General features: G+C 46.4%; 4 protein-coding genes across 5 annotated transcripts; all 4 read right to left on the bottom strand.

The window, feature by feature from the left end:
* Window position 1: 1 nt before the first annotated feature.
* LOC143329708 (uncharacterized) lies at window positions 2-3,369 on the bottom strand. Its single transcript, XM_076745722.1, has 3 exons — window positions 3,315-3,369; window positions 2,780-3,062; window positions 2-1,840 (listed from the first exon to the last, which is right to left on the bottom strand). The coding sequence occupies exons 1-3, from the start codon at window positions 3,355-3,357 to the stop codon at window positions 1,678-1,680; spliced, it is 489 nt and encodes a 162-aa protein (XP_076601837.1). The 5' UTR covers window positions 3,358-3,369; the 3' UTR covers window positions 2-1,677.
* Window positions 3,370-3,491: 122 nt separating this feature from the next.
* Window positions 3,492-9,031, bottom strand: mcm6 (minichromosome maintenance complex component 6). The gene is made up of 18 exons (XM_076745330.1): window positions 8,841-9,031; window positions 8,511-8,657; window positions 8,167-8,277; window positions 7,925-8,012; window positions 7,628-7,789; window positions 7,324-7,489; window positions 7,059-7,207; window positions 6,780-6,930; window positions 6,536-6,677; window positions 6,281-6,422; window positions 6,098-6,205; window positions 5,567-5,722; window positions 5,277-5,405; window positions 5,023-5,187; window positions 4,647-4,770; window positions 4,335-4,541; window positions 4,098-4,237; window positions 3,492-3,998 (listed from the first exon to the last, which is right to left on the bottom strand). Exons 1-18 carry the CDS (start codon window positions 8,936-8,938, stop codon window positions 3,888-3,890), a joined length of 2,496 nt encoding a protein of 831 aa, XP_076601445.1. The 5' UTR covers window positions 8,939-9,031; the 3' UTR covers window positions 3,492-3,887.
* A 5,033-nt stretch (window positions 9,032-14,064) lies between these two features.
* LOC143329373 (C-X-C chemokine receptor type 4-like) lies at window positions 14,065-15,753 on the bottom strand. Its single transcript, XM_076745226.1, has 4 exons — window positions 15,695-15,753; window positions 15,382-15,590; window positions 14,983-15,266; window positions 14,065-14,859 (listed from the first exon to the last, which is right to left on the bottom strand). Exons 1-4 carry the CDS (start codon window positions 15,707-15,709, stop codon window positions 14,264-14,266), a joined length of 1,104 nt encoding a protein of 367 aa, XP_076601341.1. The 5' UTR covers window positions 15,710-15,753; the 3' UTR covers window positions 14,065-14,263.
* Window positions 15,754-17,270: 1,517 nt separating this feature from the next.
* Window positions 17,271-21,317, bottom strand: LOC143329475 (uncharacterized). Of its 2 annotated transcripts, XR_013077883.1 has the most exons (7): window positions 21,114-21,317; window positions 20,404-20,484; window positions 19,799-20,265; window positions 19,470-19,545; window positions 19,224-19,352; window positions 18,403-19,126; window positions 17,272-18,129 (listed from the first exon to the last, which is right to left on the bottom strand). XR_013077883.1 is itself a non-coding variant. In XM_076745385.1 (6 exons), the coding sequence occupies exons 3-6, from the start codon at window positions 20,229-20,231 to the stop codon at window positions 18,718-18,720; spliced, it is 1,047 nt and encodes a 348-aa protein (XP_076601500.1). In that variant the 5' UTR covers window positions 20,232-20,265; window positions 20,404-20,484; window positions 21,114-21,317; the 3' UTR covers window positions 17,271-18,717. The 2 variants fall into 2 exon arrangements, 1 of the variants encoding a protein (XP_076601500.1); XM_076745385.1 differs by having other exon boundaries at window positions 17,271-19,126.
* Window positions 21,318-21,385: the final 68 nt, after the last annotated feature.

The following is a 21,385-nucleotide window of genomic DNA, read 5'->3' as shown; positions in this document are numbered from 1 at the left end:
CGGGCAGGACAGCTGTCACGATTAATGAAGTGAAGGAATCTTTAATGGGCTACTTCTAAATTCATTTTCATCACTTAATAATTTCTCAAATATTAGCCATTTTTTATTCATATTTGCTCTGTACTTAAAGGAATAGTTCCACATTTTGGAAAATACACTTCTTTGCCTTGTTGGCCAGAGTTAGATACTACTCACATGTCTGTCCATTAGATAAAACACCAGCAGCCAGCAGCGGCTTACCTTAGCTTCACATACAGATTGGAAACAGGGACGCGGTGAGATTAGCTAACCTGGCTTTGTCTGACTTTTTCTTGGGCTCCAGCAGTAACTTCCTGAAGTCTCCACTGGATTCATTTTTGTACAAGGTGGTTGTAGACATTAAACAAACAAAGCGTTATATGTTAAATAGCGTAAGAGGTGCTATTCATAAGATTTTGTTACTTTTAGTCAGAGCCAGACCGACTGTTTCCTCCTGTTTCCAGTCTTAATGCTAAACTAAGCTAACTGTGCTAACTGTGCTCTCGGCAAGAATCAGCATTTTTCTCAAAATACTCAATTACTGCTTTGGTTATATGCACGTTAGAAGGAAAAACAGTTTCATGGTAAATGATGTCATATTTGTTACTGATCCTACTGACACTAGTATCGGCAGTATTGACAGCTTGGTGGATGATCTGTCTGCCCCTGAATGCAGCTGAGTACACCTATTGGCAGCCTCAGGTCTGCTATCATGGGTTCATACTGTAATGCTAATGGTCTTTACTACAGGTCTAGCTGTCTTCTATATCCCTATAGTGCCTTCACAATGTTTCTGAGATCCATTTTTTAACTTTAAGAAGTACATGTTCAGTACTCCATAAGCTTTTATAATATTGTTATACATGTGCCTGTTTATATATTCTTGTTAGTCAGATTTGGGTCAGGCACTGAGTGCCAGCTGGATGGATTTTGTCCATGACACAATCGGTGCCACGGTGTTAAATTACTGGAACATTCCTGAAAGTCGGTGAGTTCCAGCTAATGTGGGGCGTTCCCTAGAGGAACAGCCACACCCAGCTGGTCCTCCACACATGTTCGTATTTATCATGAGTGTAGACCCAAACAAAGTTACATATAACCCTCGACTCAAAACAAGTAGGGCAAACTTTTAGAATGTGCAGCACAGAAAGTGAGTGTGGCCTTTGTAAATATACATATCAATGATGAGGAATGTCTGTTAGCCTTTTCATATCAAACATTTGTATTTGTGACTTTTGATGTGGTTCATATGGAGCTGTACCAGAGATGATTCTTGTTTCCATATTCACAAATTTATAAATAAACATTTACATTTATTTCCTGGATTACATTTATGGAACACTGGGGCTCATACAAATGTGACCATTCAGATTCAATGAAGCAGTCAATCCTATATGATCCATCTTTGACCATGAGCAAGACAAATCAAATCTGTCCTTTTTAAGGGCTCGATCACAAGCACATTCCTTTTCAGATTTCCTGCACCAGCCTAAAGAGGAGATGATGACCCAGTTCTGCATGTCTTCAAAGAGCTGTTGGATGTTTCAAAATGAGGCTGACATCTCTGTGATCAGTCTTTGGGCTATAGTGCAGCAGTCACCGTCTCAGCAGTGACGTTCAGGATGTGGTGCAAATCACAGTAGCCTTACGCACTCATTATTAGTCCAGTTTAACAGCAGCAGGACGATAGCGACTTCCTTCAAATTCTCCCTCATTTGACTGTTTCATCCTCTGTCGAATCTTCAGCTGCTTCAGTCGGTTCTTGTCCACTTGTCTCTTGGCCAGGAGGAAGGTGATGATACCGGTGGGGAGGCCTATCATCCTGGAGGGGCGGGATCGATCATTATTTTACTCAGTGGGCAACACATGCAGTATCCATATTGATGCTGAGTGTAGGAAACTGTAAACATACTGTGACGTGGAAGGAGGGCATAAGGTGGGAAGGCAAAAAGTGTTTGATGGTTCGAACATTGATTCTAATCGACTGTGTTCATGTTTCCTCCTGCGATTAAATCATCCCTCTGAAGGAATGCACTTTGCAGTGATGGAGAGGCAGGACACATACTGTGCACTCAGTGGTCAGTTAATTAGGCACACCTAGTCAAAAGTAAATCCTGCACACATGAAGGTTTTTGATGAAACTTTTTTAAAGAGGTGCTGAATTAAGTTCATGGTCATTTTATTTGTGGTACTGTTGTATTCTGTCTCTCTTTCCTCGTCATTTGGTATAAACCTTAATTACAAACATATTGTGTCATGAAAAATAACCATAGTGCAAGCTGAGTTCAACTTAAAGTCACAGATCTCTATGTGCACAGTTACATTCAGGTACATTACCATTAGTCACAGAACCAGGCAGGTTTCTGTCTCCCTGCAGGGGACGGGCTCCATTTCATATAGTAATTCTCATGCTCATCATTTTTTGTGGCAGATTTGATGTAGACTATGTGACAGGAGACAACGATCTTTGGAATGTTTAAGAAAGTATGTTATCTGGAAAGTTTTATCACCACAACTGCTACTGATGCTACTACTACTACTACTACTACTACTACTACTACTACTAGTGATGAGATGGTACTACTGCAGTATGTACTACATCAGCTACTTCAACTGCTGATACTTCTGCTACATTCTACAACCTCACATATTCATCGAGGCACATTCAGAGCAGTTTAGGGTGTTTTGCTCACTGCTTATCTACAAATGCTTTAGTCCTCCTGTTACGACACTAAGAGTGGACAGGAGTGGAGAGACTCACCAGGCATAGCCAATCTTCTTCATGGGGTTCTTGGCCTTTCTCTTGGGTATGTATTCAGGACCCTCGGGTTCTTCCTCCTCCTCCTCTGCCTCCCCGGCCCTCCTGTCGGCTGTGCGGTGTGGCTGGGTGCTGCGCTGCGGCTCCGTCCTGGAGCTGCACAGGGAGGCAACAGGACAGACGTGAACCGGCCGACACCGCGCTGCATGCAGCCGTAAACACTGAGACACTGCCGGGGTTTGGCCGCTCTGCATGAGGAGCCACCGGCAGGGAACCAGGTACATACCTAAGGAATAAAAAGACCTTTAATCTTCAATAATGTGACTTCTGTCCCTGCGCGGGGAGGTCAATATCAGGGCTGGGTCTGGTGAACGTCATGTAAAAACCAAGGAAAAGCCACCATGTTGCCCAAAGTTTGACAATAATAACAGTTTATGACGTTATTTACATAAATGACGCAGTCACGGGCCTTGCCGAAGAAACCCAGGTGCTGCGGGACGTTTCGAGGAAGTATAATTTTAAAACGCTTGTGTTTTACCTTTCAGTGCTGTCCTAACTGGTGTTACACAGGGTGCCGCCATGTTTGTTGAATAATGTCTGTCGAGCATGCGCAGTTGTATTTTAATCATGTGTCTGCTGCCACCTACTGGACAACATCGGTGTAGCGCTTCCAAAAAACACCGTGAAGACACTGACATGCAAGACCCAGCGGGTTTGTGTTTATATCAACATTTTATTTATTGAACCAACATTTTCATTCACATCATGTCACAATTTTACAAAAGACGTATAATATGTTGAACACATGGAGGCAAGTCAGCCGTAAAGTATGCCTCTACCTCTAATATACACTTATGAATAAACAGCAATCACACAGTTCAGGGCGGCTCCCTAAACTGAGAGGCAAACAGACAGAAGCCAGCCAAAAACTGGAGGAAAAAGGGCAGCATATTTACAAAAGTCAGATTGACCTAAGGCTTTTTTTTTTCTTTTTTTCTTATCGAGCCGCAGAATCGTCTGTACAACAGAGGTGATAAACTCACAAAACAAGTCTGAAAACATCTCCAGTGCTACTATTATGTATGTGTTACATATGAGCGTTGAGAGCAGTTTAATCTTCCAGGATGTAGTTGGGATTGACAACCAGAACACCCTCTTCGTCCGTGCTCGCTGACTCTGAGCCCTTCAGCCCCGCCTGAGACAGCTCGATGAGGATGTGATCCTGTGGGGAAACACACGCACACTGTCAGCTATGTCCACGCTCATCTTTGTCTGCTGATCTGAAATCAGTGATCGGATTTTTTGGAGAGGGCAAACTCACATAGTGCACCAGCCTGTGGATGACCTTCTCTATCAGACCCTTCTTATTGACCAGCTCTTCCTCAGAGTCGATCTCCGACTCAATCTCCTGCAGATACCAGTTGACCACCGCACTTCTCTTCAGCTCCTCCTCTTCCTCAGCTGCAAGACAGGCATCAACGAAAAAGTTAGACTGCAGGATATGAGAAAAAAAAACAACTTTGGAAACGTCTCAGCGGTATGAGGGGGGCCGTCTTACCCTCCTCTACCCTGCGCAGATGCAGGACCAGCAGGTTGGAGATGCGTCTGTACTCGGGGAAGGACAGGCGGAGAGACGGTTTGGGCTGGCTGCCAGACTCGGCGTGACCGTTCACACCGTTGGCGTGGCCGTTGACTCCATTGACGTGCCCGTTGATGCCATTCACGTGGCCGTTTACACCATTCACTCCGTTCGGGATGGCGTTTCCTGCAGGTTTGTGTGGCATAAAACCTTGTAATGCCAGAGGATAAACTACGCAACATCATATGTTAGTGTGTTAATTTGTCTCTGACTGTGTTTGTGTGTCAGTACCATCCTCCTCCTCCTCCTCCTCCTCAAGCTCATCTTCCGGCTCCAGGTTGATGTCGGGCGTCTCCACCCTGATGATAGATTTGTTCAGGAGACGGAAGGCTTCCTTCACATGCTTGGGCTGCACCTGAGGACATACAGAGAAAAGTCAACACGGGATCATGTGATACGCTTGTGAGTCATTACATTAGTTCACCGTCACTGAAAAATATGACTTTATAAAGAATAAGATGTGGTTGTGCCATAATCATATTCAGAGCTTGTTAGATTATGAGGTTTCATCACATTTTCCTGCATCCCGTGTGTCAAGCTTTTAGCCTCCAAACATCCCCGTGCACCTTTCATGTGTGCTGAATAGGAAATGATTTGTGGCGCCCACCTCGTCACAGCAGTGCATGCGCGCCATGCCCTCTGAGAGGCGGATCATGCTCTCCAGCTGCCGCACCGTTATCCTCCAGGCAGACTTGGACACACCTCCAGAGCCGTCGCGCTGACGCAGACGCTTGTACTGCTCGACGATGAACTCTTCCGATTCGCTGGAGATCTGCAGACGCGCATGGGTCAATACAAATCACAAGAGCACACACGGTCAAACCTGATGTGGACACGCCATCGACGCAGGCAGAGACGCACCTTTGGTTTGAACTGCCTTGCAAAGAGCAGGTATCTGCGGATCTCGTCCAGCGAGTACAGTCTATCCACAGATTCCTCTACGCGGGAGTGCAGGTCCACGATGCGTCTGGCGATGGCGTAGTCCGTCACCTGGGATGCACACACACAGCTTTAGACGAGCTCAGATAGAACTTTAAGAGTCCCGGTCGGGAACCTTGGAGTGTTTTAGCATGCAAGAACAATGAGAAGGTAAACAAAGCAGGTTCATTTAATAATCAGTGCAGGGACAAATGCACAGACTACACGCGTACCTCATTGCAGTCGTCCACCAGGATGAAGAAGAGGTCGAAGCGGCTCATGATGGGGGCGGTCAGGTTGACGTTCTGCTTCAGACTCTTGCTGCGGTCGTAGCGCCCACCGACAGGGTTGGCAGCAGCCAGGATGGACGTGCGGGCGTTCAGGGTGGCCTGGAGGAAACGGAGGCAGAGTCATTCTGCTGCAGAGAGGACTGACAGGCCGCGATTCATGGAAACTGAATCTGGCTCATAAAGGCAAGTTCAAGCTGTTTCATTTGTATTAGATTCGCACATCGTGTCGTAGAAATGTTGACTTGTCTTGTTGTGGGATTTAAGAGTTTCTTCTGACCAAAATAAGGTACAAAATTTATTAGAAGACACATAATAGGTATTTTGTTTCATTTAATTTTCCACTCAATTGAGTAAATGATCCTCAGCTGGAGGAATTTCTGAAAGAGATGATCCTGAAGAGCACAGCTGTGAGTCCAGAATTTCAGAATGTGCATCATTTCAAAGTTGAGCTCACGCTGCTCTGCCTGCTGTTACCTTGACTCCAGCCTTGGTGATGCTGATGGTCTGCTGCTCCATGGCTTCATGGATGGCCACCTGGTCCTTCAGGTCCATCTTGTCGAACTCATCAATGCAGCACACGCCCTGGAGGAACGCACTGCCATCAGTACCACCAAACACACTTCAGAACGTCCTCAGTTTGTGACTCCTGACACTCACGTTGTCAGCCAGCATCAGAGCTCCGGCCTCGATGACAAACTCGTGGGACTCCTCGTCTCTGACCACGGCTGCGGTCAGACCGGCGGCACTGCTGGCCTTGCCGCTGGTGTACACTGCTCTGGGGCTGAACTCCTCCACGTGCCTGCGCACAAACACACACACACACACACGTTTAAATCATTCATTCAGTCCTACACTGAATGGTTTACAATGTCTACGTGGTTACAGGGAACGTGTCTGTGCTGCGTTACATACTTGAGAAACTGGCTCTTGGCAGTACTGGGGTCTCCGACGATGCAGACGTTGATGTCTCCTCTCAGCGAGGTTCCCTCCATGGTCGTCTTGGGAACGCCTCCGAACAGCATCAGCAGGATGCCGCGCTTCACCTCGTCATTGCCTGCAGAGTCAGTCACATTTAACCAGAAACGCCCAGCTCACACACACTCACACAAAGCTTTCCTGGACAGAGAAAATGCTGAGTGACGGTTGGAGCACTGACCGTGGATGGTGGGGAAGAGGCTGGTGCACAGGTTGTGGTACAAGTTCTTGTCTTGGCTCATCTCGAACACTTTCTCCCACTCCTTCTCCGTCATCTGGCTCTTGATGCTTTCTGCAGTCTGCTCCTCCTCCCGCAATTCCTTCCCGCCAAACTGCACAACAGAAACCGCACACTTGTAACTGAACACCAGGCATGTTTGGAGCTTTCTCTGCTTCTTTGGTTTTGGGTGAGATGACTGTGGGGATGCATTCATTGTTAGCTTGTGTGTGTGTCTCTTACTCGTGGGTTGGTCGGGGCCACGTTGCAGGCCAAGAAGGACAGTCTGTATGAAAGCTCTCTGACTCCCAGAGCTTTCAGCCCCCTCAAACCCTCAGACTCAAAGCCCTGGGGTCCTCCGGCTACACGGGTACTGGTCTCTGCTCGCACACCTGGAGGGGGGGGGGGGGGCGCCCACACTGTCAGTCAAGTGGTATCAAATAAAACACATTTGTTCTAGTACTTTCTTGCTTTCCCACGACATCTCAATCGAAGGTCAAACCCACACCTGGAGTGCGGAGCTGAGAGACATCCGGCACGACAATGAGGGTCCCGGTGAAGTCACAGCGGTCTCCGGCCTGAGCCGTCTCCACAGCCTCGGCCCTCAGGATGATCTCCAGGGAGCGTGGGATGGAACCACGGGGCAGCTCCGCCTGTGTCTCCTGGATACGTACCTGAATGCACAGAATTCAAACTCAATCAGACACCTCCAGGCTTAAGCTGTCATCAGGACCCCCAGAGTCTATGCATGCAGAAATGCAGAAATAAATACACACACACACACACACACACACACACACTCCCTCAGTTACCTTCTGGAAGTCGATGAACTTGGATTTGTGTGTGTCGAGGTGGAAGCGGGAGCGGTTGTTGCAGACGGGGTTTCTGCAGATGGTTGGTGGGGAGTATTTGAACTGCTGTGGGACGTCTTTGATCACTGCCTGGCAGTCCATGCACTGGAAGGTGCCACTCACCTGCAAGCGTAAAGAAATCATTATAATGACCAAGTTACAAACAGACATCAATGTTCACACATCACAGCTTTGATTTTGTTGATTTTTTTTAATCCATTTTGGTGCGTTTGGTGTGTTGACTGCAGCACATCTTACCAGTTCAGGGTGTACTGGGTGTGTCCTCACCACCTGACCACTGATCTTCACCAGGCTGCCAATACGCATGGACGACAGCTCACGGATCCTACATGGCGAAAAGGATCACATTTGATATCTTGCTCTCTGGCTTTATTTAAACAAATTAAACAGGTCTGTAATATAAAGCCAAAATTAATGACTGAATGAATGAACAGTCTTACAGGCCAGCGCATCATTTATAGGTTTGGAGAGAGTCTTACTTGTGTCTGGTGGGCAGATCCTCGAGGGCGACGTAGAACTCTTTGTTGAGAGGAACATTCCCATGATCCCGAGCAAAGTTGCGCACAGCCCGACACAGGAAGGGGTAAACTCTGAAAGCAGACTCCTTCATGTTAATCCACTTCTGCTTGTCTGGGGCTGTTCATGCCCCTGCTGCTTGCTCATTCACCAACACAGTGAGGATAATATGTGTGCTGCACCAGCTGTACTGGTGAAACCACATTACAGTGAAAGAGTGGCTCACTTTAGCATTGTGATTAGAGATCAAACCGAGGCTGCAGAGCAACAAAGTGCTCATGAATTGGGGCTCCTGGGGTTAGCTCACCTGTAGTACTCCTCCTGGATGGTGGTGGCCAGCTCCTGGTTGAAGCCCTCCAGGTCTGTGAAGCTCACCAGCAGGGTGTTCCTCTCAGGCCGGATCAGCTCCTCGGCCTCCCGGACATACTTCACCTCTCCATCCCCGGTCTGGAACCTGCACACGGACAGGGAAAAATAATGAAATATAATACATGGCCAGCAGGAGATCAACACAGCATTGGATCCTCGCAGTTACGGACAAAGAACACTTTAAAAACTGAGATATCAGGCGATCAACTCGTGCGCACCGCGTTTCGGCCGAGAACAATATAATGAAGCCTGTAGCTGTCTGACTTACTCCTCCAAGAAAGCCTGGAATAACTTCTGGCATTTTTCAGCCAACTCGTCCTTCACCACCTCTGCGGCATTCTCCGCGGTCGCTGAGGCAACATCCATGCTGAAACACCGTCAAACTGCGACTCAAGTTTCAAGAAGTTCTGCGATATTCAGCTCCGAACCGCCGCTTCCCGGACAGACACAGGCAGCACGCTCAAGTCCTGACAACAGAGCAACAGTTTCGCGCGAAAAGAGGGACACGTGATCTTTGGCGCGCCGCTTCCGACCAATCGGTGATGCCATGCAAACAGTCTCTGGTTTGTAGCCAATCAGAAGCAACTGACGCAAAGTCTTTATGCTCTTTCCCGCGCTGCACTTCCTGTTTGAAACCAATAAAGTTCAGAGTGAAAAAATGGTGAGGAGGAGAAAAAAGTTCTCGTCTGTTATCGAGGTCTCTGCGCGTGCCTTTGTCAACATCAAATTAACTTGACATAAAGGAGACGTAATGCAGACAACGATAAAGCCAGAGCCGTCTCCGGTTTTGCAAAAAGTTACTTATCATCGTTCATGACTGCTCTCAATATCAATGTGAACCCGATCAGATAACTTTCTCTCATCCTAACAACGCATTTCTTCATAATATATTAAGTTTGACATTATAATCATCATAATAGCGCCATGATAAAACAGGCAGGTGTTATGTTCATATTACATGCATAATACAGGGTTAATGTCAGTTTATTTATTATTATCATTTTGTGCAAGTGTTTCTTTGTGTAACATAACAACTGTAACATCACTATTGACAATGAATGAGCCACAAATGCCAAGTCGTGTTGCAGTTCCTCCATGCGGCCACTGTGGGGCGATGAACATTCATTAAGTTTGTCTCAGTTCAGCCTGATCTAAAGGTACAGTTACTACAATTATTAACACCTGGGCTGTACATGGAAAGAAGTACTCATCCACCACTGCCAGTGTTGGTGGATGGGAAGCCAGTGAGGGATGACCATGTCGCAGATAGCCACTCGAACATGCCTGGTCTGTCTACACAAGTAGAACAGCAGCTGTGGTTACCATGGGTTCATGGCCAAGTATAGATTTTGTGAGCAAAGAAAAAACATAATCTGTTTCTCTGCTATCAGTGCATCCACCATGTGGCAGTTTACTGCAGCCTGTACAAACTACATATTGAAGATAAAGGGTGAGGCTACCAACCTGCAGCATTTTCCGAGCCTTTGGGGACTGAATGTTTGATAAAAGACAGCATTTGTGTTTAGTATCAGGTCAAGAGTTAATATCATCTGTATTCTGTGTGCTCTAGGTCCAAAGAACACTCTATTCCCAGGTGTCCGATCTCTTGTCTGTCTCAGGACTTTTCATTCACAATAGGAAGAAGATGAGCAGATGATCATCTGAAATAAATGTCTTGGTATTCTGCACAATGTTCCATGAAACGTAGGGCAGAACACAACCTGACCCAGGAATCACTGAGCATGCAGTGTAGCGACATTGAGTGACCACTGGAGGAGGCTGTGTGTTAAACAGAGCAGTGCACCATACAAGTAGTTATAATGGCTGAAGTACAACCACACTTTCTGCTGTCACCAGGGTTATCTGTACAAATACTCATTTAGACCAGCGTTGTAGATATATAAATAACATCTTCATGAACTGGGTAAAAGAAATCTGAACTGTTCAGAGGCAGTTCAGTGCAGCTAGCTCAAGCTTTGAAGTCAGAGGTCAATGTCTTGCTCAAGGGCAATGGAAGGTTGAAGGTCTGTCTTTAGAGTAGAAAAAAAGAAGAGCATCCAAACTCACACAAAACGCGTGCAGTCATCCTCTGCAGGGTTCAGTCCCAGGACCACCTGTGACCAACCAACACTGAACACTCCATTATTCCCTTAATTTCTATTTCTGTTCCCACATCATTCTCACGTCTCCACCTGCTGAGGTCAATACAAACACTCCCGGCAGGCTATTGGTTTCACCTGTCACATTGTATTAATCCACCAGGAACAAAGCAGGAAGTTATTGCAGGCCATTTGGACGCAGACCAGCCTTTTTCTCCCTCTTTATTTCTCCTTTTGTCTTGACCTCTGGTTTTCCCACGATTGTTCAGCAGCAGGAAACTCAGCCTGTCTGAATATGAGGGAACCTGACCATCTGTAGGCAAACACACGCTCATGCAGACACACACACAAACACGCATTAAATATGATAAATGTAATGCAATGAAATAGATGCATAAGCAGCAGAAAAGCACCTAAAAATGTACTTTACATTACTGCTGCTACTATTAGCAGTAGTACAAACATCCAACCACACAGATCAGGCACAGATTGAACACAGTGTATAGTAACACTCTAACACTGTATTGTGAGTAGTCTTGCACTAGGCATCAAACCAGCTTGTGTATGGAGATGAAAACTCTGACGGTGTCAGATTTGTTGCATCTGTTTGCTCTTGTGAGCAGGATATGAAAAGAAGAGAGAAAAGATGAATTAAAGAGAGTCATTTCCTCATGTACAGCAGCTATTTGTATTCACACGGTGACACATTTTCATTGTTTTGGTGGCGCACTGAGGTTTGAATACAAGTTCATGGGTATTCACATCCACACTGGGTGAAGCGGAGCATGGCTTTTAGCCCTTTTATTCACAGTACAGTACAGAGGGCACACGATTTTAGGACAATGCAGGCAGGACAATTATGTAAAACATATTCAACAGACAAGCAAGGAGCCCTTTCTGGCCAAACAATGTCATACTCTTGAGTGGAAAAGTCATTAAGTAGACCTCGGCCCAGCAAAGGATATGTCTCACTTTTAGAGGAGCTGACTGAAGGCAAATAGCCCCCTAAAACAAGCAAGAGGAGCAAATGGTGGAGCTATAGGCCTGGTTCAGCATCACCAGCAGGGATCCAAAGTATCTGCTGATGTCTGTGGGTCATAGATTTCAGACAGTACTGATTAGAGTATTGATTGGAAAATGTTGGAACCAAATATTGACAATGATGACCCATTCATGTGGGTGGAAGCACATCTGAAAGTCAACACTTCAACTTCACTGATAATTCATTTAAACTTCTATTAATATGCTGGAGCACAAAGCAAAACAACAAAAACATGTGACCATGCTGATACATGTGATCATTCTGAACTGTCCTTGGATTACAGCACAAACATACGACTGGTTACTAATGTAAAATGAGCTGTGAATTATCCTTTGAAAGTTGCAGATCGTAAACGTTTTTCTCTCTTTCTATCTTTTTTTTTTTTTTTTTTAAGAAAATGTCTTATTTAATAAGACAGATCAGAACAGAACTGGCTCTGCAGATTTAACTATTGTACCTTGGATGATATGTGGTTAACACCTTCCTGAGGGCCAGCTGTACAGCTGAAGCTCATGTGAACATCAATGATTTTGCAGGATTTTGGTCATAAGCTGAAGCTTTGGACGTGTTGAAATTTTAACCTGATCACAGAAGGACAGTTAAGAGCTCACAAATCTTGTTACAACTCCTGAAGGCAACACAAATGAATGTGGTAAATCACAAAAATGGCGGCACTAGAAGAAAAGTCAGGGGATCACTAAAGTCATTATGATTCATCCTCTGGAGACCGTTTCATTTCACTTCATCCAGTGGTTGACGGGATGTCCCAGTCTGGACCAAAGTGGACTGACCTTCATTGACCCAGAGCCATGCCACCAGATAGAATGGCTAACATGACTGGAAGTTAATGAGTGATAGGGAAGTCATGTTCTCAGATTTGCTCAGTTTCGGAAATGATTCTCAGGTTTTGGAGCTTCTGTTTTGAAGGTCAAGACTGAGGGTGTATAGTTAGTGAAAACACACGTAACTGACACTCAGCACTTGAAAAAAGATTAGAAAATCTATAAATCTATAAACAGGTCATGATATTATTATATACAAAGGGCGAGCAACATTGTGACTTTTGACACTTTGAAGATCAGCGGGTTATTCATGGCGTCCTTCAGTGTCTCTCCTTCATGTTAAACTGATTGACTTTGTAGCAGCTTTCTGTGTTGGTTAGTGCAGAGCTGCTCGGGTGTTTGATTGTTTTAGCTGCTTGTTTTTCCTAAAATGAGCTGCAGGAAGTGTTTCCTGTTTTGAATACACTATGAATAGAAGTGTGTGTCCCTGTAATTGTGTGTGTGTGAAAGAGAGAGAGAGAGAGAGAGAGAGAGAGAGAGGTCAAATCCAGTATATGGAAATGGAATAGGTGAGTTATTTCCCTACATTGGCTGTGAATGTGATGATTCCACACACATTTCTGTGTCTACAAAGCCACATATACACATGACGGGATACAGTTACAGTGATCGGACAGTCGCTCACACAGTCAGCTCTTCATTGTTGTGCTGACTTACCGTGTTCTTCCTTTTCGTCTCTCTCACAACTCTCCTCTTCATCGCTCAGGAAACAGGACACAGTAAACTTCCAGCTTCTGTTTCTCCCACTTCCAAGTGGAAGTAGGTACATGTATGTGGGAAGCACTTTGCGTGTGTGTGCGCGCACTGGAAAATGGACCTCCTGTCCCCTTCGTGCTCCCTTCTTTCTCACGTAGAAGAAGCAAACTGTTTATATCATCAACATAAATCTAACCCGCACCCCAAAAACATGGACAAGTACGCACACACATATGCACGCATGACTCAGATACACCTGGCCATCACACGCCACATTTTAAAAAGTTTCATTTCCCCAAAAGAGCTGTGAAACGCTCTGGATCAGTGGCTTCAGGTGGCTGATTATGAATCAATACAAAGGGAGACGAGCTGATGATAGCAAAGATAAGGAGAACACGCCCCACAAGACCCACTGGTTTCAACACTTTTATCAAACAATCTTTATCTGTACACCACCACCTCACACCAAAACGCAATTTCCAGCCTTGGACAATAGTTGCCAACTGTGGGCTGACAATTAAACCACGAGACACATAGATTTGACTGGGGCTTGTTGCTCTTCCTACCTTTCCTGTCCCCTTCCAATGTGTTTTCTGTGATAAAGCTGAAATGCCTTCATCTTCATCTACCATCTCATTAGCTAACTTTGTACACTCTGAATTATTTGGGTCATAATAAGATCTGTGTCAGCCCCTGAGAAGGAGAGTCAGTGCTGAGGTTGAGTGATTGAAGAGCGAGCCGGGAATTCACACTGTTTCACTCAGGAAGCACAAACCAAGAAAGAGAAGACGCACTCACAAATCTGGTTATTTTAGAGATTTTATTACAAACAGGATACAACAAGCACAGCAGCAGCAAAACAAACCTGATAACAGTATTTACAAGAGAAGACAAGTCATGGGCCAGCAGACTGCTCCTTACTCTCTCAGACACTTTGTATAAATGCCCTCACACACACACATATATACAGTATACACACAGTATATACACATATGTACAGCACAAGCAAACACTAGCTGGAATGTAAACTGGAGGACTCGGACTCTGTGGTCGTGGAGGCCCCGTGGCGTCTTCGTGGTAAAACCTTTAAACTGGAGGCTCGGCTCAGTGTCAGGGCTCTGCGGGCCGAGCTCTTGAACCCGGCCCCCAGGAAGGCGTACAGCAGCGGGTTCAGACAGCAGTGTGCGAAAGCCATGGGCTCGGCCACCGCCAGCCACACGCTCAGGACGGCCTCCAGGCTGCAGCTGCGGGGCAGGACCTCCAGGCGCAGCATTGCATCTACAGAGATGCCCACTCCATATGGCAGCCAGCACACAAAGAAGCACAGAACCAGCGCGATGGTGGTCCTCACCGCTCGGCGTTTCTGCCTCTGGCCCCCCAGAGGGCCCCGGGTCAGCCTGGTGACGATGACGCAGTAGCACACCAGGAGAACCAGGCCTGGGATCACCAGACCCACCAAGACCAGCTGCAGGTGGAAGACTGCAACCCAGAGAGGAGCTCTGTCCTCTGGGTAGAACCGCTGGCACAGAGTGGCCCCTTCTCCTCCTTCCTGAGTCCGGGCAAACACCAAGTCGGGGACTGCCAGGAGGCCAGCAGGCAACCAGGCACCTGCGGGGAGAGAAGGTGAAAGAAGTGAGAGACTGTGAGGGGAAGGTGGTAGAAAGAAGATCAGGGAAGAGTTGCAAGGTGGAAAAGCACCAACACAAAGCAAATCACCCTTCAGACACTCACCCACATACACCAGTCTGTGCGCCAGCAGCTGCCTCAGCCCTCCTGTGTTGGTGTCTGTAGCTCGGACTACTGCCAGGTAGCGGTCCAGGCTGATGAAGGCCAGGATGAGCACGCTGCCGTACAGGTTAACCGTGTAGATAACATGCACACCAACGCAGGTGGCCGCTCCAAAGCGCCAGTCAGCCATGGCCGCGTCCACGGCCCAGAACGGCAGCGCCAGAACAAAGAGGAGATCAGCAGCTGACAGGTGGAGGCGATACCGGTCGGTGAGGCTGCACTTCGACCTGTAGCCAAACACAGGAGAGCCAGTCCAATCATGAAGCCTATCGGTGCTGGTCAAGGACACAAAGAGACTCACTGGAAGGTTATCAACCACCAACCCTGCACCCGCCCTCTCACCTGCGCTGGCAGCCCAGCACTATGACGACCAGACCGTTTCCTGTGATGCCCAGGGTGAAGATGAGGGCGTAGACCACAGGCAGGAAGACCTGCTGGAGGTCAGCGGTCATGATGTGCTCCACATCACAGGGCTCCTCCAGATCCACTCCCAGGTCACCAGAACCTGACCCCGAGCCTGTGTCATTGTAGTCGTACTCCAAGACAATATGCTGCAGATGGAAGATGTTAGACCATGTTAGATGACGAGGGAGGAAAAAGCAACATCCTGAACACACATCTGTGACTTAAGACTGCACACCATGAACAACCTCACCTCATAGTATGACATGTCGGAGGCGCTCCCTCTCCTCTCAGCTGAGTGAAGTGGAGATTTCTGTCTGCAGGGGTTTTATAGTTGCATTCACGCTCCTCCTCCAAACACTCCAACACATCTGTGTTCCTGCTGAAACGTTTTTCCTGTTTTCGAGGTGTCAGGTGCTGATAGTGATTCTCTCACAGGAAGCCGTGTTGTGTGTGAGTGCACAGCTTGAATTGTTTTGGCCCTGAGACCTCTGGTTTGCGATAATCAGGGGGTCTATTGGCAATAGGAAGGACTGCCGATGAGAATCAGACAATATGTAGTGTGTATGTGTGTGAGAGAGGAGAGAGACAGCATCTCTCCAGCCTCCACGCTCTGTTAAATGAGGACAAGCAGCAGCAGCTTTCAGCTCTCACCGAGTGTGAACATATTTGTTGTATTTGCGTCACTGTCTTACACGATGCCTGCAAGCTGATGTATTTGTGAACATGCATGAGAGGCAGACCGAGAGGCAGGTGGAGAAGGAACGTGGTGTTCTGCAAGTGAGTGGGAGATGAGTATCAGTTCTGTTGCTGCAAGACTTTCACTGTTAATGGACCATGGATGTGCGTTTGTGATACGAGTGTGTCACCTCTCTGAGAGCAGAGTAACTAATGTTTCAACACCAATGCGTGCAGGAGCACATCCCTCTGCAGTCCCTCGTTATGGAGTGTGAGCCTGGATTTTGAAAGTGTTTAACAGAATAAGTGAATAAAGTGATCAGTTTAAATGAAGGAGCTCCAATTGGCCCAGCTGCTGTGCTGAGTCTGACCAATCACAGCATCTACTGCTGTGAGCTTCATTTTGTTCTCACTGTAAACATCTGGCGGTGGAAAGATTACATGTGATTCCAGTTTGAAATTCAATTATAGTAGTTTATCAATTTTAATGACGTTTCATTGTAGATGATGTGCTATCTGATAATCATTACAGTCTATACTCTCGTCCATGTGTGAGGCCGGGCTGCTCAGCAGACACACTTCCTGGCTTTGAACTGGCACTTCTGACTGCGACTCTCCATCCTCTCCCAACACATTAATCCCATAAGAAAACAGCAACACACCCACGAATAAACACTGTCAAACCTCCAACACTGGACCCTCAGTCTCTTATCTCTTTTTCTCATTTTCCCCACCCTTCCTCCACCTTCACTGGTATCAGCAGAGACATCTCAAAAATAACACTGCTGTGTAAACGCCCTCAAATGGTGAACAGTGATGCAAAAAGAGCTGTTCGTGGTTTCTCCTGAGCACAGTCACCAGATGACCCGGTAAACATGCTTCTTGGAACAGGCGCCTCTACTAACAGCATAAATCAGGGTTTTGCTGCTGAGCTTTTCTTTTTAACGCACAAATTTTGAGCAGAGAAAACACAGGTGTAAATATCACATTCATTCAAGGCTGCATTCCATTTAGATGCTCAGGGTCCAGAGCTCTAGTTATTGTAAGTACCGGTGCACTGGGACACTAACAGACTAACTGTTAATGGCATTGATTACAACTGCTGTGACAGGTCAGCATTCTGTATTAAGGCACACTCATTGCAAAGGGCTGACATGCTGTGGGCTGGTTTGTTTATTAAGTGGCGCCATCATGTGGCCTTTTGAAGAATACTATGGAATACTGGAATACATGAGAATACTACAAAGTGTACAAATAAACAAATCCTTTTTGTTTGCAAATTATTTAACTTAGAATTTAGTACAACACAAAGCCACCAGGTCAGATGTTTGCTCCCACTCAGTTGACGGTGCCTTTAAACGGCTTGGAAAATTTCAGAGGCTTCTGATCATTGGAATCAGCTGGAGGTGGACCTGAGGATGCATTTTAACACATAACTTCAAACTCGGTGCCTCTTGCGTGCCATCATGGGAAAATCAAAACAAATCTGCCAAAAAAGAACAAGTCTGGCTCAACCTTAGGAGCAATGTCCAAATGTTTGAAGGGAACTCATTCCTCCGTACAAACAACAGTAGACAAGTATAAACACCACGGGAGCACGTAGCCAACATACCGCTCAGGAAGGAGACAAATTCTGTCTCCTAGAAATGGACGAGCAAAAAGTACAACAGCAAAGGACCATGTGAAGATGCAGGAGGAAACAAGTACAAGAGTATCTGCATCACAGTAAAACAATGACCACAAGCAGACTTTCAAAAGTTGTGGCAAAGAGGCTTGAGGTCACCACGGTCAAGGTACTGGAGTGGCCGTCACAAAGCCCTGATCTTAGTCCAACAGAAAAATTATGGACAGAACTGAAAAAGCATGTGCAAACAAGCAGGCCTACACACCTGACTCTGTGAAAGCAGTTCTGTCAGAAGGAAAAGGCCAAAATTCCAGAAACTTAGGAGCTTGTGGAAGGGTAGCCGAAATGTCTGACCTCAGTATTTGGTGGTATTGCCTTTAAATTAACTAAGTGCATATCACCTTCTGCTGTACTGGGAACTCCATGAAAGACACAAAAGCTGTAATTAATCCTTCTCTCTATTATTCTGACATTTCACAATCTTAAAATAAAGCGGTGATCCTCACTGACCTAAGACAGGGAATGTTTACCAGTATCAAATATCAGGAATTGTGAAAAACTGAGTTTAAATGTATTTGGCGAAGGTGTATGTAAACTTCTGACTTCAACTGTCCAGTTAAAAACAGCATTAATGTGAACAATTCGATAAAGCAACACACAGACATTCGGTTATCTTGTATGAAACTTTAAATGCTGTTTCAAACTTCGACAAAAAATAAATAGCATGCAAGTGTGAGGAACCGCAGCAGAACTTGGGAATAAACTCAGATGTGCAGCTATGACTCCAATTAATATGTATACAACTCCAGATAGATGACAAAAAGTATTTGCAGACTGATACTCAGAACAGGAATAACAGCCAGGCTGAAGATCAACGAAAACATCACACGTAAAAGCCACATCAGCACTCCAACATTCAACACTGTAACAATTAAACTTCACCTTAAAAAAAGAAAGAAAGTCGAGTCACATCTCTAACGCGTTTCTCTGACAATCATGCTGCTGTTGCCGCGCAATTGGGCGAGCAAGTCTCTGAATCCACATGTCTTCTTCTGTGCTCTCTGACCGTGTGCGGCCTGTTTCGTCTCAGTGGTTTCCAGAGTGGACGCAGGGGGAAAAAACTCGGCAGTGCGATCTGCGTCTGCCGGATCATTAATTTCTTGCTCCTTACACTCTTCAAAACCAGGGCCGAGACCGTGGCCGCTGGCTGGGTGAAGGCCCTTGTTTTCAGTCCAGCCAATGTCAGTGTGTCGGGGGTGACTGTTGCTGTGGAGACGCTGCTGCTTGGCTACACGAGGACCCTGAGAATCATCTCTTGTCCTCTTCCTCCTGTTCTTCTTCCTCTCCTTTTTCACTGGAGCTCTGAGAGGCTGTCGAAGGTTCCTGAAACAAAAAACGCAGCACGTTCGGGTCTTTTTTCACATAAACAGACATCTGATCTGCTTCGCTCCTGCAGGCATTGTGTGTTATGTGAATTTACCTCTGAAGGAACGTGTGTGGCCTGGAGCAGGCTGATGGCCCTGTCTCTCCTGCACGCTCCACAGTTCGTTTTGCCTTGTTCTCGATCTGAAGCCTTTTCTTGACCAGCTGTATGTGGGTCAAAAGCCTCCTGACAAAACAGAGAGGTGCGGTTATAATCAGCTGTAGCACATGAATCTGCGTAGCTACTGGTGCTCCACCTTGAAGCCAGCAACCGCACTCGCACCGCCTGCACACGCAGTCTTACCCCCTCGCATTAGGCAGCCTCCTCGGCCTCCAGTTCTTCATCAGGACCCACTGGTCACATGTCAGGGACTTGGGATCTGAAGAACAAAGCAGAAAACAAGGCTGATCATGTTAGGCTGGATCTGTACACTGAATGACGACTGACCCGCCGGATCACAGCTAGCAGTCACCTCCTCCGACTGCTGAGTGGAGGCTGTGTAAATGTGGAAGTTATTCAGCCTCAAAGCACAGAGGAGAGACTGGTAATGACACAAGCTTTGGGAAAAGAACAAAACAGACATTGATGTAGCAGTGACCCAATTACCCGACACAGACGTTACACTGTCTCACCATTGTCGAGGAGTTTATTTTTAATTGGTGCTTTCATCTTCTTTGCCTTCTGGTAGAGTTTCCGGCAGGCTGAGCACACGCCCTGCAGGGGCTTTGGTTTCTTGGGAGAGACACTGTATAGGAGGGAAGGACCAGAAGCTATACTGCTGGAAACGGAGGAACAGTCTTCATCCAGCTGTTCAACTCCTTCATCGGCCACCTCGACAAACTTTCCTTCATCCTCTTCGGCAATGTGTTCAGCGCCATGTGTGCTGCTGATGATGTCGATGATGTCGTGGCCCCTCCCTTCATCTGTATAAACCACACTGTCACTGGCTTTGGTCTTCCTCAGGCCTGTCCTCTGCCTCCTACCCCTAAACCTGCGCCGGATAACTTCTTCTTTTGGGTTGGGGCTTCCCGGGGGGCTCCTCTTAGAGGTGTGTCGGGTATTCATGGGTCTTTCCCACGTCAGACAATACTCAAATGATCTGCAGGAGACAGTAACAATGACTACCTGTGATAAAGCATCTATAAAGCATACTACATTATGTGTGTACTCATTTATTTCATAATTTAACTGAAGTTACAGGATGTAAACTTTTTAGAAAGTTGTCATACAGTCTTACGTATAATATTCGACTCTTATGGACGATGTATGAATGAATGACTCCAAGCCATCTGCCTCGCACCAGCTGTCAGTCACAGGCCTGTCGTTTGAAAAGGACAAAGACAATCAGTGAAAAGGACAAAAACACAGCACTGTATGAGAAACGTGATCTTGCTCATGCTTCTACTTGATCTTCATTTTGACAGCCTTGTTCCTTTCACATCACTCTGTTCAGCCTACACGTATAATCGATGTCAGCTAAGTACACCAGGTTTTTATACAAGCCCTCTTCTGAAAACAACACCTGAAGGACATGTAACGTTAATGCTAATGATGGGGAGCCCTGACGAAGTGTATTGTTTTAGCTGCCATGTTAGTGCTGAATATTAAAAAACTTCGTGAACTTGAAACAGTAATCCAGCTGATAGTGAACCAGGGACCATCGACCCGTGTTGGTGGTGATCTGACGCTATGTTTGAACATACCCGACTAGTCTTTAGCTAATTCTAGCATCCTGGCTGAGCTACCCAGACTAAAATGAACGACAATACAACAAAACAACAACAGACTTAAGGCGATATCCGCGGTGAGACGGTCGCCCGGCGGTTAAGATAAGTTGTGGCTTTAAAACTTACTTCGTCTCAGTTCGCTCACAGTTAACGTGTTTTGACATGTTCAGGCCTGTTTTTACTGGTAACAGCTAAAACGAACACACGGCGAAGCGCTTACTTGTTCACATACTGCCTCGCGCCCCAGGGAGCTCGCGAACCTCGGGTTGTTTTGTTGAGCTCGAGCGGACAAAAGCAGGCTCGAGGATAAACCAGTTAAAGTTGCGCGCGGCGGAAGAGGACTAGTTGTTGTTCTTCTTCTTCTTTGGTGATTAATGGCGGTTGGCATCCATTTGTGTTGCATTACCACCACCTGCTGTATTACAACAGCTTCACCCTGACAGTGACAGTGTCCACCCGGGGTGAAACGCGAGCTCTGTGCTTCCATTTTGG

This window comes from Chaetodon auriga, chromosome 12 (assembly GCF_051107435.1).
Source record: "Chaetodon auriga isolate fChaAug3 chromosome 12, fChaAug3.hap1, whole genome shotgun sequence".
Classification (NCBI taxonomy): Eukaryota; Metazoa; Chordata; class Actinopteri; order Chaetodontiformes; family Chaetodontidae; genus Chaetodon; species Chaetodon auriga.
Note: the sequence above shows the minus strand (reverse complement) of the source record. Positions and strands in the feature narration are given on the sequence as shown.

Excerpts from the sequence above, each read along its gene's own strand:
- LOC143329708 (XM_076745722.1), bottom strand. The coding sequence starts at position 3,357 with ATGGCGGCACCCTGTGTAACACCAGTTAGGACAGCACTGAAAG. Across the intron at positions 3,063-3,314 it reads AGTTAGGACAGCACTGAAAG|GTATGTACCTGGTTCCCTGC; the intron begins GTAAAACACAAG and ends TTTATTCCTTAG. Across the intron at positions 1,841-2,779 it reads AAGAAGATTGGCTATGCCTG|GATGATAGGCCTCCCCACCG; the intron begins GTGAGTCTCTCC and ends CCGCCCCTCCAG.
- LOC143329373 (XM_076745226.1), bottom strand. Across the intron at positions 15,267-15,381 it reads GTGCTGGGCTGCCAGCGCAG|GTCGAAGTGCAGCCTCACCG; the intron begins GTGAGAGGGCGG and ends GTTTGGCTACAG. Across the intron at positions 14,860-14,982 it reads GCACAGACTGGTGTATGTGG|GTGCCTGGTTGCCTGCTGGC; the intron begins GTGAGTGTCTGA and ends CTCTCCCCGCAG.
- mcm6 (XM_076745330.1), bottom strand. The coding sequence starts at position 8,938 with ATGGATGTTGCCTCAGCGACCGCGGAGAATGCCGCAGAGGTGGTGAAG. Across the intron at positions 7,490-7,627 it reads AGTTCATCGACTTCCAGAAG|GTACGTATCCAGGAGACACA; the intron begins GTAACTGAGGGA and ends CTGTGCATTCAG. Across the intron at positions 3,999-4,097 it reads TCCACAGGCTGGTGCACTAT|GATCACATCCTCATCGAGCT; the intron begins GTGAGTTTGCCC and ends GTTTCCCCACAG.
- LOC143329475 (XM_076745385.1), bottom strand. The coding sequence starts at position 20,231 with ATGAATACCCGACACACCTCTAAGAGGAGCCCCCCGGGAAGCCCCAAC. Across the intron at positions 19,546-19,798 it reads AAATAAACTCCTCGACAATG|ATCCCAAGTCCCTGACATGT; the intron begins GTGAGACAGTGT and ends TTTGTTCTTCAG. Across the intron at positions 19,127-19,223 it reads CCACACACGTTCCTTCAGAG|GAACCTTCGACAGCCTCTCA; the intron begins GTAAATTCACAT and ends TTTTTGTTTCAG.